The sequence below is a fragment of the Phascolarctos cinereus genome, unplaced genomic scaffold (assembly GCF_003287225.1).
Source record: "Phascolarctos cinereus isolate Bilbo 61053 unplaced genomic scaffold, phaCin_HiC Scaffold_726;HRSCAF=1367, whole genome shotgun sequence".
Lineage (NCBI taxonomy): Eukaryota > Metazoa > Chordata > Mammalia > Diprotodontia > Phascolarctidae > Phascolarctos > Phascolarctos cinereus.
The window spans coordinates 402,435,777-402,457,847 of NW_027556098.1; the positions used below are offsets into that span (position 1 = coordinate 402,435,777).

General features: G+C 44.8%; 1 protein-coding gene across 1 annotated transcript in view; it reads right to left on the minus strand.

The window, feature by feature from the left end:
• Positions 1-22,071, minus strand: part of PLCH2 (phospholipase C eta 2) — a 341,798-nt gene that overhangs the window by 42,637 nt on the left and 277,090 nt on the right. Inside the window, 5 exon segments of the mRNA XM_078145756.1 lie at positions 5,466-5,487; positions 5,489-5,505; positions 5,629-5,787; positions 11,822-11,929; positions 18,292-18,466. Coding sequence (XP_078001882.1) covers positions 5,466-5,487; positions 5,489-5,505; positions 5,629-5,787; positions 11,822-11,929; positions 18,292-18,466 — 481 coding nt within the window.

The following is a 22,071-nucleotide window of genomic DNA, read 5'->3' on the forward strand; positions in this document are numbered from 1 at the left end:
TCCTGACTGTAGGCCCAGTGCTCTATGCCTAGGGATAGGGCAGCTGAAGATCAGAGAGTTTGTACGACTTTTCTACGGTCCCACAGGTAGCAAAAGTCAGAGATGTCACTTTCAAGCTCAGGTCCTACTGACCACAAGACTTGTGTGGCCACACTGGGCTACACTGTCAAAAAAGTCTGAGTTTAGGATTCAGTAGCACTAGTAACCCAGAATCCCAGCTCTGAAATTGTTGCAAATGCTTCCTTTCCCAGTTCATCCTTGAAACCTCAAAAGGTAACATTTGCATGCATCCTTTTAACAATAACACACACACACACACACACACACCCCACACACCCCTTTATCTTGGCTGAAACATTCTCACTTGATACAAATGCAAAGTCTATCTAAGGGTAAAAATAACCATAGCCCCCAACCCCCTAACAAATTTTCTTAACAGCTGGCAAAGCACCTGAAATTGACCACATCCCCTGGCAAATCTGAATTTGGAGATGAGGGCTCAAATTGGAGCTCTTCTGTGGGCAAGGAGCTTCTCTCTGGGCCTCAGTTTCCTCATCTGTAAACTAATGGGCTTGGTCAAAAAGACCTCAAAGGTCCCTTTCAGCCACAGTTACCATCCACCACCCATTAAGCACTGTCCACCCCAGGTGTCAAGAACCATTTCCAGAAACCAATTGTATCTTGTTTCTCTGCTGGCCCTTTGCTGAAGCCCATTCTTTTTTCCCTTTGCTTTTTCCTTAATTATGTGACATGAAAGATTTTACCTTGCATTTGGCTGCTCTCTTATATTATCCATTTCTGTGGCATTTAGAGATGTCAGCCAGAAGGAGTGGAGATGCTGCCATCCCCCTCCTCCAGCCTACATTCCCCATAGGTTTCAGATTCAAAGCCTGGATTTCCAATAACAGGAGGTGTTTGATTTGATTTTTTTCCCCCTTCTCCAGGGACCAAAATTGCTTTTATAGATGCATCTCTCTCTCTCTCTCTCTCTCTCTCTCTCTCTCTCTCTCTCTCTCTCTCTCTCTCTCCTTTCTCTCTTCTCTGTTTCTCTGTATTTCTTTCTGTCTCTATCTCTCTGTCTTTGTGTATGTGTGTGTCTCTTTTTCTCTGTCTCTCTTCTTTCTCTTCTCTGTTGCTCTCTCTCTCTCTCTCTCTCACCCCCCTTTCTTTTTGTCTCTTGCCACAGCAGAGCTAGCCCATTTTCTCCCTAATTTATTGATGAGCACTCAGGATAGAAAAAAAAAGGCTGCTGAAAGTGATATTGATGGCTTATTATGAAAGCACTCGGTCCTACATGCCTCACTACCCTTTAAACATTGCTTGGAACACAGAAGTTACTGAAAACCTAACACGCCTATAAATATTTGTCATAATTAAAGGAGGAAAAACACTGAGTGCTGGTGGAGGATAGTATTTCTTCTCTGACTGGCTGCAGAGCCCAAGCTGGTCAGCCTAGCATCTAGACCAACCATGATGATGGTGAAGATCTGCCCCCTGCCCTTTTCCCTTCCACTGGCTTCTCAGAAGGATGTTTCCAGCTGAACTTCTGCACTCTGCCCTTTTCAAAGGCAAATGCCACCTGCAACCTACATCAGAAGTGCTTAGCACCATAACCTCAAAGCGGTCAGGGAGTCAGATTACTTGGTATTCAATTTGTGAGTAACTGCAGGAGAGCCACTGATGATGGCATCTGACAAATTTGTCTACAAGGAATTAGAGCTAGGAGGGAAATCAAATCATATGTCAGAGATTTAAAGGTGGAATGTTAGAGATTCCTGAGATCTTAGATCTTAGAGTACATTTAATCCAAGTCCCTTAATTTACAGATGAGGAAACTGAGGCACAGAGCATGCTTGCTCAAGGGTCACATGGTCAATGTATATCAAAAGTAGGACTTAAACTCTGACTCTGAGGCTAGCTATCAATCATTACTTATGTTGCCTCTGTCCACTTCTCCCATCCTTACTTTACAGATGGAGAAACTGAGGCCCAGAGAGATTTAGCACTTTACCCAAGTTCACAAGGTAATAATAAGTTCCTGGTATCATAGATTTAGAGTTGGAAGGGATCTCAGAGTCCATTTAATCCAAGTCCCTCATTTTACAGATGAAGAAACTGAGGCCCAGATAGGTTTAGAGAGGTGGGATTTGAATACAGCTGCTCTGTCTGCAGAGCCAGTAGCCTTCCCAGTAGCCCCATCTAGATGTTAGGGGCCAAATACTTCCCCTTTCCAGGAGCATTTTCACTAATTATCCTCCCTGCCCTTCCCACAAGTCTCATTGCCATCTCATCATCTCATTTACCCATGTTAGTCCTGAGATTCCAGGGCTCTGAGGATTTCTCCTGAATTACTCCTTTCAAGAACTAGTCACGGAGGAGACACATTCAAATCCTGCCCATCTTTCAAGGCCTAAGGCAGGGCCCACCTCCTCCAGGACACCCGCCCTGACTATGCCAGCACATGCAGACATGCCTGCCTCAGAAATCCAGCAGCTGTACTATTCTGTTTGGGCAATTTCCCCACTTGGTAGCATGCTGCCTGTTCTATGATAAAGACTCCACATGTACCTGTTTGCTCCCTATAGCTGGACTGTGGACTTCTGGAGCATGGAAAGAGACCCCACCTTGTACTTCTCTGTCTCTGCACACCATTTTCTCCCCTCCCTCTCCTTCCTCCTCCCAATAGAAGGTAAGTACCTTGAAGGCAGGGATTGGTTCATTTTCCTTTTGATTCATCAGTCCCTGGTACCTTTTTGGACTGAATTTGTGATTTCATCGGGGGGGGGGGGTGGCACTCCCTGGGAGGAAACTCCCTTCACCGGATCAGGACCTGTTCTGCAGCTTACATGTTTGGAATATTGTCTAGCTACACTGCGAGGTTAAGAGTCGTGTTCCTGGTCACACAGTCAGTAAGTATCAAAGGTAAGGCTCGAACTCATCTTCCTGACACTGAGGCTGGCTGTCTATACCACAGTCACCTCTTCAGTTGTATTTAGTAGACACTAAATAGATAACATTTACTAGCTGTGTGACCCTGGGCAAGTTGCTTAACCTTAAATTGCCTCAGTTTCCTCATCTGTAAAATGGGGATAATATTAGCACTTACCTCCCAGGGTTATTGTGAAAATAAAAATGAAATAATATTTATAATGCACTTGGCCAGTCTTAAAGCACTACATAAATTCTTGCTATTATTATCATTGTCATCGATGAATCAATTCCTGTCTCCTTCTTAGCATGGTCCAACAATGGCTTACATTCTGTACATAATAGGCACTCAATACATGCTCACAAAGGCAAAGGATTGGAAAGTGGAGGAAACCACATTTGATGGGGGGTGGCTTAATCAGAGACTATGTCCTATTCTTGTCACCAGGTGTGAAGGCCGATCAGCCCTATGGTTCATCTGGGCTTTGCTCACAGGCACCATGGTGGGGGATCATCACTGGCCTCAAAAGCAGATAAGCCCTGACAACAAAAGGTGCTGTTTTCCTCCACCCAGATGCCTGGATATTAAAAATAAAGCACCCCCAATAAGCAGGACAGATAAACACAAGACACACGCTGGGAGCAGCTTTAAATAGTGTATTTCTCAGAGTTCGCTGCGTGGTTATCAGCTATGCCGTGGCTCGATGCCATGTGGGTGGAAACCCAAACGATCGATGGCTCTAAAAATAATCGGGGCCTAGGTGGAGGGTACAGCCCTGGCATCGCTTGGGCCACACCCCTTGGGGGCCACCTCTGCCCCTTCCTTCTCTGGGTCCTCCATCCAGCACTGCCAGCTAGGTGTGTGCATGGATGGGTGTGGGCATGGGGGGGAGCCGGTCAGACACTTGCTCACCCATATGGAAATCTGGTTGCTTGCTGGGAAGAAGTTGACCCAGCATGCTCCCCACAGCCCCCATCCCACCCAAGAATAAGCCACCCTCACACACAGCCCTAGAAATCTGCAATGTTTGTGTTATAGAGAGGGAAGTTGGGCTAGAGACTTAGGAGGCAGCATGTGATAGGGGGAAGAATGCCAGATTTGGAGTCAGAAGGACTTGGGTTTGACCTAGGCAAGCTGGGGGACCCAAACAAAAATTAGCCCCCTGTCTTCTCATCCACCTCAGATCCACTCCTCCAAAGAACCGCCCCACGTGCAGCGAGACCTCAGGAGGGCTGTGAGAGAGGCCCTTTCTGATTCCTGCTAAATAGACATCTCACAAACACAATGCCAGGCAGGTGGCTGCATAGCTGGGCTACTACAGGAGGCCAGTGAGCTGGGCTCTGTCTCAGGCCTCAGCCAGAGTTCTGTCCTTGGACACTGATTTTCATTTATGTTTGCCTTAGAAGACTAACCCCTGCCTCTAGGTTAAGTACCAGAATGGAGGGTGAAAGGAAAGGCAAGGAGTATATGAAAAGAAAGAATGAGAGAAGGAGGAGGGAGAGAAGGAAGAAGAAGAGAGGAAGAAGAAGAAAAGGAGGAAGAAGAGGAGGAAGAGGAAGAAGAGGATGAAGGAGAGGAAGAAGCAGAGGAGGAAGAGGAGGAAGGAGAGGAGGAAGAAGGAGAGGAGGAAGAGGAGGAGGAAGAAAGGAAGCAGAAATAGCTGAAATTTATATAGGATATCCCAAAAACGTTAGTGTGGTTTATAAGTTTTTAATAACTTTAGAAGCATAAATGCTACAAATGAAGAAGAAGCAATATTTTAAAGGTTAATTACTTAAATTTTTAAATATATTATTTTTATTAATATTTACAGTAACCACCACTTGTGCTATACATCACTGCTTAACCCTTTTACAGCAAAATTCTAGCAATCACTCTGACCAGTTTTAAATCTTTGTAAAAACTTTCAGCAGCCACTGCTATGTGACAAATGCCTGCCTTTGTAATACTGGCCTTGAGATCATGCAGAGAATGAGGTTTCGATGTGTATGTGGCAGTTTGGACTTGAGTCCACAAGCGAAAGTCCAGTGGAGATAGATGAGGTGACCGAGGTGGCCGAGCATGAGGACCTTCTCCGTCCCTGCATGGGGCGGAGAAAGTAACTTGCCATCCATACAAGGCATGATGACATCGGTGTACATCTTGTTAAGATGAACACTTACTATTCAAGATTCATAAATCTAAATAAATGTAAAAGAAATATGAATAATCAAACTGTCAAAGGATTTTTTTTGGGTAAATTTATAGCCTTTATACAAAGACTTTTGGGACACCCTGCATTTAACTTTCTTTGAATGTACAGGGCTTTCAAACACGAACTCATTTAGTCCTCCAATGAGGTAGTTATGACCAATATTATTATGTCCATTTTCCAGATGAGAAAACTGAGGCTCAGAACAATGAAGCATCTTTTCCCTAATGGCACAGTTAGTTATTGGACCCCAGAGATTTCCTAAGTCCAGGACCTCTGTCCACTGTACCAGGAAGCATCTCAAACTAAGGAAGAGGAACATGCAGAGGAGGAGGTGAGACTCACCATAGCTTTGTCTGTGGCTGAGGCCCAGAGAAGCAAATTTCTGCAAAGAGATGAGTGAAGAGGCCAGAGTCAGGTTTATCAAGGACCCAAAAGGAAGAAACAAGGAGGGAGAGAAGGACGGGGCCTGAGGAGGTTCTGGAGAAAGAGACAATGAAAGGCTCACCTTCTTGCCTTCGGCCTTTTGGCCAAACTTCCCTGAGGAAGGCAGCGTGGAGATGGTAAAGTTGTTGGGGTCTTCACAGTCTCGGATTTTGGATTCCTTTATCAGTGAGTCCAATTTCTTCTTGGCGATGTTCTCCACTCGTTTCCGATTAGTGGAAGCCTGGAAAGGGCAGAGTCCCCAGGTGAGAATCTCTGTTACCTAGCAGATCAAGCTAATAACCAGCATGCACATGGAATAGAACAGAAGCTGAGAGCATCATTTTATTTCTTAGTCTTTGTGTATCCCCCCCATGTCTAGAACAGTGCCTGGCACATAGTAGGTGCTTAATAATAAATGTTTATTGATTGACGAACTGCTTACCTGAATATCTGTGAATTCCCTCAGTAGAAATACAAACTCCTTGAGGGCAGCAACTATTTAATTTCTGTTTTGTGTTTCCTGTGTGCAGTAAAATGGCTGGCACATAGTAGGTGCTTAATGCTTATTGACTAACTGCTTACCTGAATACCTGTGAATACCCCTAGTAGAAATATAAGCTCCCTGAGGGCAGCAACTATTTAATCTCTGGTTTTGTGTTTCCTATGTCCAGTAAAATGCCTGGCACGTAGTAGGTGTTGAATAAACGTTTGCTGAAATGAATTGAGTTAGCCAGATACCAGGAGACAATATGCTGTGGAAGCCAGGCACCTCTAGTTCCACAGAGGGGGTGTGGCTCCCTGGTGAGCCAAGAAGAGGTCACCATCTGATTAGTCAATCACCTGACCTACCAGAATAGGGAAAGTCTAGAGCCACCAAGGGCAGCTAGGTGGCAAAGTGGATGGAGTGCCGGTCCTGAAATCCAGAAGGCTTGTCTTTCTGAGTTCAAATCTAGCCTCAGACATTTACAAGCTGTGTGACCCTGCACAAGTTATTTAACCCTGTTTGCCTCAGTTTTCTCATCTGTAAAATGAGCTAGAGAAGAAAACGGCAAATCACTTGAGAATGCTGGCCAAGAAAACCCCAAATGGGGTCATGGTGAGTTGGACAATGACTGAAATGACTTAACAAGAACTGACAAATATTCCCCTCCTGGGAGGACTAGAGTTGCTAAAATCAACAGGCGTGACCAGTATTCAGCAGCAGCATAGCTCAGAGCTGGCAGGGACCCCCGAGGCCATGAGGTGCAACTGATGTAGTCTGATTAGACTAGGAACCTTTCTCCAAGGGAAGGAGGGTAGAAGAGCAGACAAACGAGAGCCCATGAGGACAAACCCAGATGTGAAAGGAATTCCATTAAACCTTGTTTTTATTTTTATCAGGTCTACTGATGATTGGTGTACTCAAAGGCTGCGTTACTCTAGCTTGGTACATTTACGAAGGGTTCATTTCCCTTCATTTGCCTCGATATAACATGGCACAGATTCTACTTCCCTTGGGCTATTCCAAATGGGTCTACACATATGGTCTAGGCTCAGACAATTTCCTGGGTTACAGCTACAGGTATGACCTCATTTCCCAGAAACAGATCAAAACTGAGACCCAAGGATGAGGAGCAAACATATGTCTCCTTGTATCTTTTCGTATGAGTGGGTGTTCCACTGATGCTTAGTAGGTTATTTATAAACCCTGTAGTTATATAGAGGTGGGGGTGGGGGTGGAGGGGAAGGAGATAGCAGGGATTCTGTGCCTCTGTTCTTAGAGGCGAACATGCCACACCTATAAAGACAACTAGGTAGCACATTGGATAGATTGCTTGGGCCCAGAGTCAGGAAGATGTGGGTTCAAATCCAGCCTCAGACACTTACCAGTTGTGTGACCCTGGGCAAGTCACTTAACTTCATTCCTCCTCGGTTTCCTCATTTGTAAAATGGGGATATTAGGTTATTACGAAGAGAAAATAATATAATATTTATAAAATGCTTTGCAAACCTGAAAGTGTTACCTAAGTGCTAGCTATTGTAATTTTTATTATAACAGATATATCATCTATGATAGGATGATAATGTTATGATCTATGCCTCACTGATTGAATGAGGCTGGTTGCTCCTCCGGAGGCTGTCCAGTTTCCATAAATAACCAGATGGGATCAGACCAGGGCAGAGAACAGCAGGCTTCACCCCTTCCTTTGTGACCTGACTTCCTAGCTCCCGAGTCTCCATTATTGCCCTGCCAGGCAGTAAGGGACACAGAGGTCTGCTTTCTCTTGGAATGCACAACTCACAATTGGTTTAAGAAAAGAAGTGAAGTCATCCTCAGGCATTTCTGGTTTTTAATTTTGAGAGATTCACACAGCCATCCTAACCCAATTCTGAATTCTTCCTGCCAGCTCTCAAACAACTGGGAGGAGGCCCGTTCCTGGGGAGATTTCCCCTGTAATTGTCATCCCATTTCATTGGCCCTCAGGGGATAATAAAATCACAGTGACTCAGAGAAGAGCTGTAAGACTTTAATCACAGAGCACTGTATGACTTCGGAAATAGCCAAACAATTTGTTTTCCCTGGTTCCTGTAAGGTTTAAACAGTCATTCTTCCCTCAGGACCATCAAGAAAACTCCTGACTTCTCAATCTCTTTCGTAAAGGTGTCCAGCCCCACCTAGGTCATCTAGAAGGGGAGCAATACAGTGATGGAGAGACTCCCCACTTGAGAACTCCAGCAAGCAAAGGAAGATCGGGACACCAGGGCACCTACAGATGTTTTATTGCAAGTAATAATCACCAGCTATAAAAGGTAAGCAACAGGATGGACTCCCTGCTCTTAAGACAGCTCGTTCTCTAGGGCTGGGCTACTTTTGATTTTATTTTTTTAACTCTTCCAGTGTCTTTGAGGAGAGAGGTTGATGGGCCATTTCCCAGAAGTAGGAAAGGAGACCGTGGATGAAAGGCTCCAGCTACATGGTGATGACCGCACACTGCAGCCCAGGTGCCAGTGTAATACAGAACATTATTTTGCCATTTAGGTAGTAGGGCCCTTTAAGCCATGGAAAGCAAAAGTTGGTGCTTAATCTTGCCCCAGACCTCTTTCCTCCTAAATCTAAACAATAGTGAAATGTACTCTTGCATAGCTCAGCATAGCCCATACCTCCAACGCAAATGGATAAGAAAGCTTGCAATATAATTGCTTTAGATAATTATGTTTATACCAGAGACCAGGACACCTGGTCTGGTTTGTGTGATCTCTGATCTGTAATAATGGGGTGCTTGGGTGCTTGTGCTTGTACTTGTGCCCCAATTTCTTCCTAGTCTCAGAAACACTGTCTCTAACAACCACTCCCCAGCTCAAGGACACTGTGCCTAGCAGTTATTCATGCATGGGCCTCAGCATGACCCTTATCTCTCCCTGGTACAGCTACACAGAGCTGGGCTGCTCAGGCCCCAGCCCTCAGATCATGTCTCTGGAAGGCCTCCCAATTCCTCAGTAAGTTCCTGTGTTGTGAGAAAGCTTTCCCTTGTTGCAGAGCATTCTCTCATCAAGACAGAGGGAGAGGGGTGTCCTTGACCAGCCCAAGAACTCTTCCTCTTGCGAGACTTCAAAGATCCATCCCCCTCCCTGTCCTGTACACTCCCTGTACTTTCCCATCCATAGCCCCAAAGACACCTGCATCTTTGGATTACCTCGTCAGTGTTCCTGCATTTCTTTCCCATGCTCTTTTCTATATAAACCCTAGCTCGACCCCTGATGGGGGCTGCTTGATTTGGATGTGAATATCCCTGGCAGCCACGCGCTAATAAAGTCCACAATTTAAAATTAGCTTGGGTCGTCAACTCGCTCATTTCTCAGTATAACACCAGCTGCCTAGAGGAGAAAGGCCCAGGGAGGGAGAGGAGAGCTGTTTTCCATTCTCTTCCCTCTCTCATCACTCATCCTCTGCCAAAGGAACATTCTCTGGCGTTGTTTCTGAGCTCAATCAATACCAATGGCTCCCACTTGAAGGATCAAAGATAAATAACCTACTCTATTTGTATTTGTATTTGACTCTATTGGTCATTTAAAGCCTTTCACAACATGGCTCCAACCTGAATTTCCAGGCTTCTGTTACTTTACTTCCCTTTATGGACGGGGGAGTGCCACAATGGTTAGAATCCCAAACTTGGGAGCCAGGAAGACCCAAGTTCAAATCCTGTCTCAGACACTTATTAGCTGGGGGGTCCCGAGCCAGCCGCTTAACCTCATTCATCCTTAGTTTCCTCATCTATGAAATGGGGATAATAATAGCACCCATCTCCCAGTGTGGTTGGGAGAATCAAATGAGAAAACATGTGAAGCAAATCTTAAAGCATTATGTAACCCTAGTTACTATTACTGTTGTTGTTAGTAATGGATTCCATGGTTCATCCAGACTAAGCCTTCTTGCTGTTCCTCACACATGACCCTCAATCTCTTACCTCTGAGCTATTGCACAGACTGCCGCCCCTGCCTGATACACACACTTTCTCCATCTGTATCTTTAAATGCCCCACTTTCTTTCAAGCATCAGTCCAAATGCAACATGTATCCGTTATCCCCTGCCCCACCCCCAATTACATTGTATTTTTTTTCCTATATACTTATATGTGTAGGCACTCTCTCCTCCAACAGGATGGAAGCTCTCAGAGGGAAGAAATATTCTCATCCTCTCTCCCCCCCTTCCCCCTCTCTCCCTCTCTCTCCCTCTCTCCTCTCTCTCTCTCTCTCTCTCTCTCTCTCTCTCTCTCTCTCTCTCTCTCTCTCTCTCTCTCTCTCTCTCCCCCCCCTTCTCTCTCCCCTCCCCCTCATATTTTGGTTGTATCCTTAGTACCTAGTATAATGCCTGGCTCACAGGACACTCTCACCAAATACTTGTTCATTACCTGATTCAAATATTCAAAGAGTTGATCCTGTGGAGGAAGGATCCAATTAATCCTATCAGGTCCAAGGGACTGGAACCACAGACAATAGGGGGAAATGGTAAAGAGTCCTGATTTAGGCTTGAAGTCAGGAGAAGCTGTCCCAAAGGAGAAAGGGAGGGGGAGCAGGGAGGGAGAAAGGGAGGGATGGAAGGACAAGGAATAGAGGGAGGAAGGGGTAGAAGGAAGGAAGGAAAAAAGAAAGGAAGGAAAGAAGGAAGGGGTGGAGGGGAGCATGGTGTGGTGAAAAGATTGCTTGATCTAGGGTCATTAAACCCGGGTCTACCAATTATTAGCAACGTGACCCTGGGCAAGCCTCAGGATGTAGCATGAGGTAGTTAACAGAGAACCAGATTTGGCGTCAGGAAAACTTGAGTTCCAGTCCTGTCTCAATTGTTATCTGCACAACCCTGGACAAATCACTTAACATCTTCTAGCCTCAGTTTCCACATCTGTAAAATGAAGGGCTTGTTCTCAGCCTGACAACCTCTAAAGTCTCCTCCATGAATACATGATCCCTCTCAAACCTCAAAAACCAATAAGCATTTTTATTAAGCACCTACTGTGTTCCAGGCACTGGGGATACAAGAACAAAAGTGAGTCAGTCTGTGACCTCAAGGTGCTTACATGCTAATAAACCTGACATAGACTGTGCAAACACCTTATCCCCGAGATGATCCCATTGAGTAAGCAGGTCTCCAAAGCAGCCGTGTCCATCCCAGGGCAGGGGAGCAGTATGATAAAATCATTGGCACTGGAGTCAGGAGTCTCCAGGTGGAAATCCTGTCTCTGATGCTTAATACTTACGTAACCCTGGGCAAGGCACTAAGCCTCAGTTTCCTCATCTGTAAAATGGGAAGGTTGGACTAAGGTCTCTTCCAGCTCTAAATTTATGACTCAAAGGGAACCTTGGAGCAAGGCATGCCACACAGGGAGAATATTCTAGCTAGAGACCACTGCAGACATGGGCTTGGGATGCCCAGGCTGTGCGTGGGTTAGTTGGAGTTGATTTGTTCTTCCTCATCCCAGCATCAAATCTATTTGCAGGGCTTCACAAGAACATTTCCCTTTGAACAGTGCCATCCTGCTGGTTAAAAGACCTTCCACCCAGCAAGCCCCCTCCACCCTCCCAGTTATTTTTAGCCTCCCTTTCCTGACTTCTGAACTTCAAGTGGGAGTCCCATATGTTATCGCTTGAGGATCCTGCCACCCTGTTCATCTCTTCTGGCTGTCGTTACTTCCTGGGCTCAAGTCAACTTTGCATGCCTCCTGAACCCAATGAGAATGGGAGCTTGCTGAAGGCCTGAGGTTCATGTTCTCACCCAAGGCCTGAGGGACTCTGTGACTTACATCTCCATTCATGAGTTTACAATCATCATCAATTTCATCAGCGCTGTCCTCATCAGATACATCCCCCTCTTCTGCATCTTCACTGATATTAGCTGGGAGTTTCTTCCCCTGGGGACCAAAAAGGAAAAATAATAGGGTGTCAGATGGTGAGATTAAATAAGCCAAGAAAAGAAGGACAAAGCAGGTGGGGGGAGCTCAGTGCCCTTGGCTACATCCTAGCCACACTCTTTTCTCTCAAGTTTTTTCTCCCCTCCAGGTTTTCCTGACACTGACTTCTCCTGGTTCTTCTCCTACCTGTTTCCCCCCCCTGGGGCGCATGGGCATTTTAGTCAACTTACCTGCATAATTCCAAAAATGGTTGCATTGATTCACAAGTTTACCCGCAATGTACTAGTGTGGCTATCTTGCCACAACCCCTCCAATATTAAGTATTCCCGTCTTTTGTTATCTTTGACAATTTGCAGGGTGTGAGTTGAAACCTTGCAGTTCTCTTAATAGTAGGGGTCTGGAGCATTCTTTCCTAGGATTGTTAACAGTTGTGATTCTTCCTTTGAGAAGTTTGTTCATATCCTGTGATCATTTCTCTATTAGGGAATGGGTTTTGGTTATTTAAATATCTTGGATACCAAATCTTATCTGAGAAATCTGATGCAAAGATTATCCCCCATTTCACTGCTTCTCTTCTAATTCTAGGCACATTATTTTTGTCTGTGCATAAGCTTTTTAGTTTCACATAATCAAAATTATCTATTTTTTTTGTAATTGTCTCTGTCTCTTGTTTGGTTAAGAATTCATCTCCTAACCCTGCTAACACAAGAACTAGTGACAGTTCCAGAGAACTCATGATGGGGTCTGCTACCCACATCCAGATAGAAATGAAAGACTCAAGAGTGAAGACTGAGGCATATATTTTTGGACATGACTACTGTGGGAATGTTTTTGCTTGACTGTATATGTTTATAACAGGTTTTGTTTTTCTTGCTTTTTCAAGGAGGGGAAAGGGAAGGTAGAAGAGAAAGAATTTGGAGCTCAAAATAAAATAAAATTGAATTAAAAAACCAAAATGCTAAATTTCTCCCCTCCCCAAAGAATACTTTTCCTACTCACAGCTCTGAATCATGATTTGATTTGTTTCTAATTTTTTCGGCATGCTTCTTAATATTAAGCTCACACATTTGTTTAGAATTTATTGTAGACTATATTGTAATATATTGGTCAAAACTTAATTTCTGCCACACTGTTTTCCAGTACAGCAACTGCCTTTGGGACATCTCAGACTGGAGGTCTTGTAGGAATCTCAAGCTCAACATGTTTAAAATTGAATTCATTATCTTCCCTTGTTCACCTTTCCCTCTTTCAAACTCCTCTTTTTTGGTTCAGAGCACCACAATCCTTCCAGTTTACCCAGGCTCACAGCCGAGGTGTTGTTCCTGACTCCTTTTTAATACTCTCTCCACATATCCTATCTGTTGTCAAATCCTGCTGTTTCTATCTTCATGGCATCTCCTATGTGTCCCATTTTCTCCCTTGACATGGTCGCCATCTTGTTGCAGACCTTCATCTTTCACTGTGATTGCAACAGCTTCGTCTTTCTGCCCAAGTCTCTTCCCACTCCAGTTCATCCTCCACTCAGTGGTCAAAGTGACTCTCTCAAAACATAGGCCTCATTGTGTCATTGTCCTGGCTTAAACTCCAGTGATTCCCCTATTATCTACAGAACAAAATATAAAATGTTGTTTAAATCCCTTTACAATCTGGTCTCTTCCTTCCCTTCCAGTCTTCTCACACCTTACTCCCTCCCAGGTACCCTGTAATCCAGTGACACTGGTTTCTTTACTATTCCTCACATGCAACACTCCACCTCTAGTCTCTATGCTTTTGCAGGGCTAGCCCTCATGCCTGGAATGCCCTTCCTCCTTGCTCCCACCTCTTGGCTTCCCTGAGTTTGTTCAAGACTCAGCTCAAATCACATCTTCATCAGGAGACCTTTCCTGGTTTGCCCCATGGCCAGGGCCTCCCTCTGAAGTTACCTTTTATCTACTCTGTGTGTGTGTGTGTGTGCATATGTATAAAACACACACATATGAGACAGAGAGAGAGAGAGAATATATACACATTATTGTCATTCAGTTGTTTTCAGTTGCGTCCAACTGTTCATGACCCCATTTGGGGTTTTCTTGGCAGAGATACTGAGGGGTTTGGTATTTCCTTCTCCACTTCATTTTACAGAAGAGGAAACTGAGGCAAACAAGGTGAAGTGAATTGCCCAGAGCACACAGCTAGGAAGTGTCTGAGGCTGGATTTGAACTCCAAGAGTCTTCCAAATTCTAAGCCCAGCACTCTATCCACTGTGCCACACATTGTTTCCATTAGAATATGAGCTCCTTGAAGGCAGGGACCCTATTTTTTGCCTTCCTATCTTTCCAGCACTTAGCACAGTGCCTGGCACATAGTAAGCACTTAACAACCTCTTATTGGCTAGTCGACACTTCCTATTGGGTGACCTAAGGCAAGTCCTTGCCTCTCTCTTGGGGTCTTCAGTTTCCTTACTTGTAAACTAAGGTGATGTATAAGTTCATTTCTAAGGTCCCTTCCCCATCTAAATCTATGCTCCTAAACAGAGCTTGCAAGTCCACTGAGACCCAAAGGTCTTTTTCATCTATGGACTGTTGGACAGTCTCCCTAGTGACTCCCCTAAGGCTACAGATTATTAGCAGCAGAAACCAGACCCTCCTGGTGCCAGATTTTTTCTCCCACCAAGAGGGAAGAAGAGGAGGTCATTCTGTGGCTGGGTGATGACTCTGTTCCGCTCAACTTTCCTTCTTTATGGGACTGGCAGGGGAGCCCCAAGGGAAGGCTCTGAATGGCTGGCTATCCTGTTACGGTCCTCAATTCTTTCCCTGCTTACTGAGAATAAGAGAGTGTGTCAGCTCACACTTCCCACCTTCAGGACATAGCTTCAAAACCCTTCAGAAGCCAGGGCCAGAGGCAAAGAAGAGGGTTCAATTCAAAGGCCAGACCTGCCTAAATCAGTGGCTAAGTGACTTTTCCTGGAAATAGACACTTCATTAGGGAGAGAAAAGCCTACTCTGATGTTATCAGCCAGAAGGGCCTCAGGGCTGCAGGAACACAGACAGGCTCATCAGACAGTGTAGCATGTGGTCCTCCAGGGCTGTATGTGGACTGACTCCCCCGTCACCAGCACCCAGGATGATTAGATCACAGATTCAGAGCTAAAAGCTACTCTAGGGGCCTTCTGGTTTTGTGGAAACTGAGATACAGAGAGGTTTGATTAGATTGTAAACTCCTCGAGGGCAGGCACTGTCTTTTGCTTCTTTGTATCCCTAGCACTTAGCACAGTGCCTGGCACATAGCAGTCACTTAACAAATGTTTAGTGAATTGAAGTGAAGTGAAGTGACTTGGCAGGGTCCCATAAGGAGTGAGGAGCAAAGCTGAAATTCAAAGCCAGCTTCTTTGACCCCATCTCTAGCACTGTTGCCATGGTAACTTGTTGCTTCCAAGGCAGCTGCGGCATCTGAGAGATTGCCTGGATTTCTTAGAGTACAGTGTCTGGTACACAGTAACTGCTTAACTGTTTTTCTTATGAAGCACTAAATGGAGCAGTGGATAGAGCACTGGGTCGGGAGTCAGGAAGACCCGAGTTGAAATCATGTCTCAGACACTTACTAGCTGTGTGACCTTGGGCATCACTTGGTCTATATTTGCCTCACTCTCCTCATCTGTAAAATGGGGATAATAATAGCACCTACCTTCTAAGGTTTGTTGTGAGGATCAAACGAAATAAGACTTGTGCTAAGAATAAGTGCTTACTTTAGTATGGTGCCTGGCACATTGTAAATGCTATATAGTTAATTATTATTATTATTATTATTATTATTATTATTATTATTATTATTTATTAACTATTATCACTATTGAATGTGTCAAGGATAAAAATTCTGTACTCCAGACCCAGATTAGTGTGGTATTATGGGAATGGCAATGGATTTGGACCTGGATTCAAATCCCATTTATGTTACTTACTTACCCATGTAACCTTGGGGAAGTTTCTTAACCAGTGGTTCTTCGTTTGTTCATTTGTAATTAAGGGGGTTAATCTAGGTCATTTCGAAGGTCCCTTTCTGTTTCATTTCTATGATCCCATATAATCTCTGGGCTAGCAGGAACCTCAGAGATGATCTAATCCAATATTCTCATTTTACAGTTGGGGAAACTGAGGCCAGAGTGGCCCAGGTTAAATTACTTAGCCAAGGTCACACTGGCAGAGCCAGAAGCATGATCACAGAATGTTAGATCTGGGAAGGATCACAAGGTTCAACCTTTACTTGACCAGGGGTCTCCTAGACAACATTCCCAAGAAAGTGATCATCTAAGCCTTGAGGCCTTCTAGTGATGGGGAAGTCAATTCCTCTAAGGCGGCCCATCCCACTTTTAGACAGCTCTGATTGTGAGGATGATTTCCCTCATGTGGAACTGAAATCTGGAAGGTGGTAACTTGGATTAAGAGACAATGGACCTGGATTTGATGACTAACTTTGTTATTTTCTATGTGAGTTATTTCATCTCTCTAGGTCCCACTTTTCTCATCTGTAAAATGGGAAGTAGGGCAGCTAGGTGGTGACATAGAGTGTAGAGCTCCAGGCCTGGAATCAGGAGGACCTGAGTTCAAATCCAGCCTCAGACACATTCTAGCTGTGTGACCCCAGACAAGTCACTTCACCCTGTTTGCCTCAGTTTCCTCATCTGTAAAATGAGCTAGAGAAGGAAAAGGCAAACCACTCTAGGATCTTTGCCAAGAAAACCCTAAATGGGGTTACCAAGGGTTGAACTCAGCTGAAATGACTGAAAAATAAAAATGGGAGGTAGGCTGGACTTGAGGGCCTCTGAGTCTCTTCTTGCTCTAAGGCTAACAGCCCATTATTCTGGGATGGCTCTGTGCCTCAGTTTCCTCATCCATCAGAACTAGAAGACTTCCAAGGTCCCCCTTCCTTCTCTCAAGCTAGAAACTTACATTCTCTGCACTTCAGGCTTCTGAGGCCAGGCCGAACCTAGAACTAAGCCATGTATTTGGAGTTCTGGGCCAGGGTATTTTCTACAAGATCACGCTGCTTCTGACAGCGTAAATCTTCCTCCTTTTGTCTTTCTCTTAGCCCAGGGGTGTGCTGGAGCCAAATCGTTCAGGTTTCTGAGAGCTAGTGTTAAATTTTCAGTGTGAGCATTTACATCCCAGAAATCAGCAACTACTCTAAATCAGGACTTGATTTACTGTTTCATTGATTGTCCAGGACTTTAAAAAGTGTTGGAAAAAATGTGAATAACGCACATTAAACTTTAAAGCGTGCCCTGCATTTTCAGAGAGCCAGTTATTAAACATTCACCAGCACACCCTTGCCCCACCCTACATGAGAAGCTAGAGGGGCACTTATGAATCTGGAAACCAAACTCCCTCTCTGACGCCCAAGCTCTTCAGCCCTATCTGACAAGTCATAGGAACATAGGTTTATTTATTTTATTTTATTTTAGGCAATTGGGGTTAAGTGACTTGCCCAGGGTCAGAGAGCTAGTAAGTGTTAAATGTTTGGTCTGAGGGCAGATTTGAACTGAGGTCCTCCTGACTTCAGGGTTGTTGCTCTACCCACTGTTTATTTTTAAAATAGTATTTTTTTCCCAATTACAAGATAATTTTTAACATTCATTAAAAAAAAATTAGTTCCAAACTTTTCTGCCTCCCTTCCCCACCTCCCTGAATGGTAAGCAATTTGATATAGGTTATATAGGAAAATAGATTTAGAATAGACCATAGAAGCCATCTATTTCAGTCCTTTCATTTTACAGATGAGGAAACTAAGGCTGAAAAAGGTTTAATGCTCACATAGGGTCACCCAGGTAATAAGGGGCTGGGACAAGATCAGACGTCAAATCTTCCTCATGCCGCGCCTAGTACTTTATCCATTATGTCACTTAGCTTCCCTAGCCCTCTCCTGAGCTCCAGCCTTGCATCACTACCCATTTGCTGGACATCTCTACTTAGCCTTCTTGGCATCTCAAAGTCAAGATAACCAAATTAAAAAAACTCATTGAGCTTCCTCCAAATGCCCATCCTCATTTTGAACACCTTTGTTTCTAGCATGACTACCACTGTCCTTTCAGTCACTCATGTTTGCAAATTTGAAATCATTCATGAAATACAGAAAAATTGTCAGCTTCTTATTGCTGGAAGGTGTACTTGCCTCTATTAAGATGATTAATTTTCACAGATTAATCTTATTAATCTTTATCTATGAATCTCTTTGGATTTTTTTTTCTTACGACTATTGAGTTTGTGGTCCACTAAAAACATCAGATCGTTTTCAGACAAGTTGTTGCCTATGAGGAACCCCTGGCCCTCCAGAGGCCCCCAGACTGTGGGCTACCACCCCAGGACGTCCAGGACAGGCAGGGTCTTTACCTTCACTAAGATCTTGCCTTTCAACTTCTCAGGAGATGGCAGAGTGGTTGAGTCTTCCTCACTGCTTACTGTCGACAAGTCCAGTTTGTCCCCTAGGATGTCAATCAGGTACTGCGCCATCTTCTTCTGCTGAAGGACACTGCAGTGGTTCTCAATGGACAGGATCACTGGGTACCTGGGAGGAGGGGGGAGGAAAGGGGGCATATAAGAGGAGGAGCTGACTCATAGAACCAGGAGCAGCTGCTAGACCCTGGCACTCAGGAACAGGGAAGAGAAAGGTGCCTTTGTTAGGAAGCTGAGACAAAAGGAAGCCACAGGACTCTAGGAATGATCTAGGCTGATGATGTTCTGGCAGCAATTACAGACTTTTCAGAAAATGTACATGTTTGAGAGGGGGAGGGGGAAGGAGAAAAGCAGAAGAGGATTGAAGGGGGGAAGTGCACACAAAGAAAGAGGGAAAGAGTGGAAAGGGAGAAAGAGGAGAAAGGGAAGGAGGGAGGGAGGGAAAGAGAGAAGAGAAAGAGGAAGAAAGGGGGAAGAAGAATTCAAAGAGGGAGGGAGAGGAGAACAGAGAAGGAGAACAAAAGGGAGAAAGAAAAAGGAAGGAAGGAAGGAAGGGAGAGAAGAAGGGAGGAAGAAAGGAAAGAAAGAAGGAAGGAAGAAAAAGAAAGGAAGGAAGGAAGGAAAGAAAGGGAAGAGGAGAAGAGAGATGGAGGAAAATAGGGGGAAAGGGGAGAGAAAGGAAGGAAGGAAGGGGAAAAGATGAGAGAAGGAAAAGAAGAAAAGGGGAGGAGGGAACAGAACGAAGGGGAGAGGGAGGGATGAGGAGAGATGGGGGAAGAGGATGAGAGAGAGGGAGGGAAAGGAGAACACAGAAGGAGGGAGGGAGAGAGGAACAGAGAGAGGAAGGGAAGAAGAGGAGGATAGAGAAGATGGGAGCAGGAGAGGAGGAGATAAGAAAGGAAAGAAGGGAAGACAGGGTGAGAGAAGCAGAGTGAGCAGGAAGACAGACAAACCAGAAAGAACGTGAGAGCCCCAAACTACGATCAATTGATTAAAAAGCATTTATTAAGCCCTGTTATGTGCAGGCAGACAAGAGTGGCAGGGATACCTGCATCATGGCTTCAGAGCGAGAAGGGTCCCTTTAGTCATCCTAGGCAACCTGTATTTCTCCAATCCAGCCCCCCCTCATTGTACAAATGAGGAAACTGAGACCCAGAGAGGTGACCTGACAACTTAGCTAGTGTGTGTGTGCCCCTCTCTCCCTTCCTCCCTTTCCCTCCCTCCCTGCCTCTCTCTCTTTGTCTGTCTCTCTTTCTGTCTCTTTCTCTGTCTCTGTGTGTACACACACACACACACACACACACACACACACACACACACACACATCCATTAATGAGGAGTGTCATAAATGTGTGTATCTCCAAGGTAAGAGGCAACGTGCATGCCACAGTAAGCCAAGTCCCACCTCAGACTCCCACTAGCTGTGGGCCCCTGGGGCAAACACTTCCCTTTTTCTCAATTACTGCTCTGAGCAGCCCCTGCCTTCCAGGCCCATATGAGACAACGTGTGGGAAGACCACATAGACCTTCAAACTCTATGGAAATGTTGGGTATTATTGCTATTACAATTCAAGGTCTCATAGCAGAAGTTATTATTGTAATCACATTATTATTAGACATTATTACAACAGCAATGAAGGGCACTGCACTTTAAACACCTTCATAAGAATCCTTCCAGCCCATTGCCATCTCACCCACTCTATTAGCCTTTTACCTAAGAGCCCACTTAATGGGTCAAGCCCACCTAAAGACATTAAGCTCCCATTGGGGGTGGGGAATCCCTTTAGCCCCCAGGCAATGACCACATGCTACATCTATTAGCCTTTTCTCAGTCCTGATACTCTTTGCAGCCTTTGACATTGTCGGATCACCCTCTTCTCCTTCAGGACCACCCCCTCCCCCATTCTAGGTGTAAGAAGAACGGAAAGGTAGGAGGGGGACCAATGATGAAGGGCTCTGAATGCCAAACAGAGCATTTTTTACTTGATCTTGGAGGTGATAAGGAGACCCTGGAGTTTACTGAGTAAGGAAGGTGACATGATCAGACCCCCACTTGAAGAAAATCACTTTGGTGACTGGATTGCATGGATTAGAGTAGGAAGAGAATTGAGGCAGGCTCTGAGCAGCCCCCAGCAGCTATTTTAATGATCTACATGTGAGGTAGTGAGGGTCTTCATCAGTGTGGGGGCAATGTCAGAGGAGAAAAACAATATCAAGAGATATTGTTCAATCATTTTGTTTTGGCTTTTTTTTCAGTCACTTCTGACTTTTTGTGACCCCATTTAGGGTTTTCTTGGCAAGGATACTGAAGTGGTTTGCCATTTATTTCTCCAGGTCATTTTACATATGAGGAAACTGAGGCAAACAGGTTAAAGTGACTTGCTTAGGGTCACCCAGCTAGTAAGTGTCTGAGGCCAGATTTGAACTCAGGAAGATGAGTCTTCCTAACTCTGGGTCCGGCGCTCTATGTATGGCGGCATCTAGCTGCCATCGAGAGATGTTGCAAAATAACAGTTGTTGGCAGCCGATTATCTGTCAGAGATGAGAGATTGTGAGGAGTTGAGGATGAAGCCTAGGTTGTGAGCCTGGGTAACTGAAGAGATGGTGGTATCCTGCACATGAAAAGAGAAGTTACGAAGAGGGGAGGTTGGGGGGGTGGGGAAGGGGGAGAAGAATGAGTACAGTTTTGGACATATTGAGATTAAGGTCCAGTTCATTAGGTCCAATAGACAATTGGAGATTTGAGGCTGGAGTTCAGGAGAGAGGTTAAGTAGTTAAGTACTCTGTTACAGGTTAAGTACTCTGTATAAGTAGATTTGAGAATCGCTAGCAGAGAGATGATAATGTAGTCCATGGGAGCAGATGAGATCACCTAGTGAAATAACATAAAGGGAGAAGAGGACAGGGTCCAAGACAGAGCCTTGGGCGGGGTGGGGGGGACACTCCTCATTAATGGGCATGTTGTTGAGGAAGATCCAGAAAAGGAGACAGAAAAGGAACAGTCAGACAGGCAGGAGGAGAACCATGCTTGGAATGCCTTCCTTCCCATCATCTTCCCCTCCTAAATTCCCTCACCTCCTTCACTACTCAGCTTCAATCTCACCTTCTTCAAAGGGCCTTCTCCATCCCCTCCCCGACCTGTCCCTCACTGCCGGTATCCATTTCATTTTCTCTCCAGCTAGCTCCCATGTGCCAGGTTATTATTTACATGTAATCTCTCCCATTAGAATCTGAGCCCTTGAGGGCAGAAACCTTCTTTGCAAACTCATCACTTAGAACAGTACCTGTCATATAGTAGGTGCTTAATAAATGACTCTTGGTTGACTGCTTGCCTGGCACCAAGTGAGTGCTTAATAAATGCTCATTGAATTCAATCACGGGCTCTCCATGTACTTGTCTGTCACGGAGATTCAGAGCCTCATTTCCCCACTCCAGGAATCCTGCTAAGCCAACAGCCTGAGCTGAAGGTGCCTATCTCTCTGATTACCAGCACGCCTCACTCAGAGCTAGGCCCACCAATTTATGAAGGTGTCACTCTATTTTTAATTCTCAAATTAATCTTGTTCCTTTTTTTCCTTCCTGGTACAATTAACACTTCCTTCCCAGACTGAGAGCTTCCATTCGACAAGACTTGAATGCAAAAGTCATAATAGACAGTCTATTTTGAGAAACTAAATTGGAATTTTTTTTTAATGATGTCTTGCAACCATGCTGAGT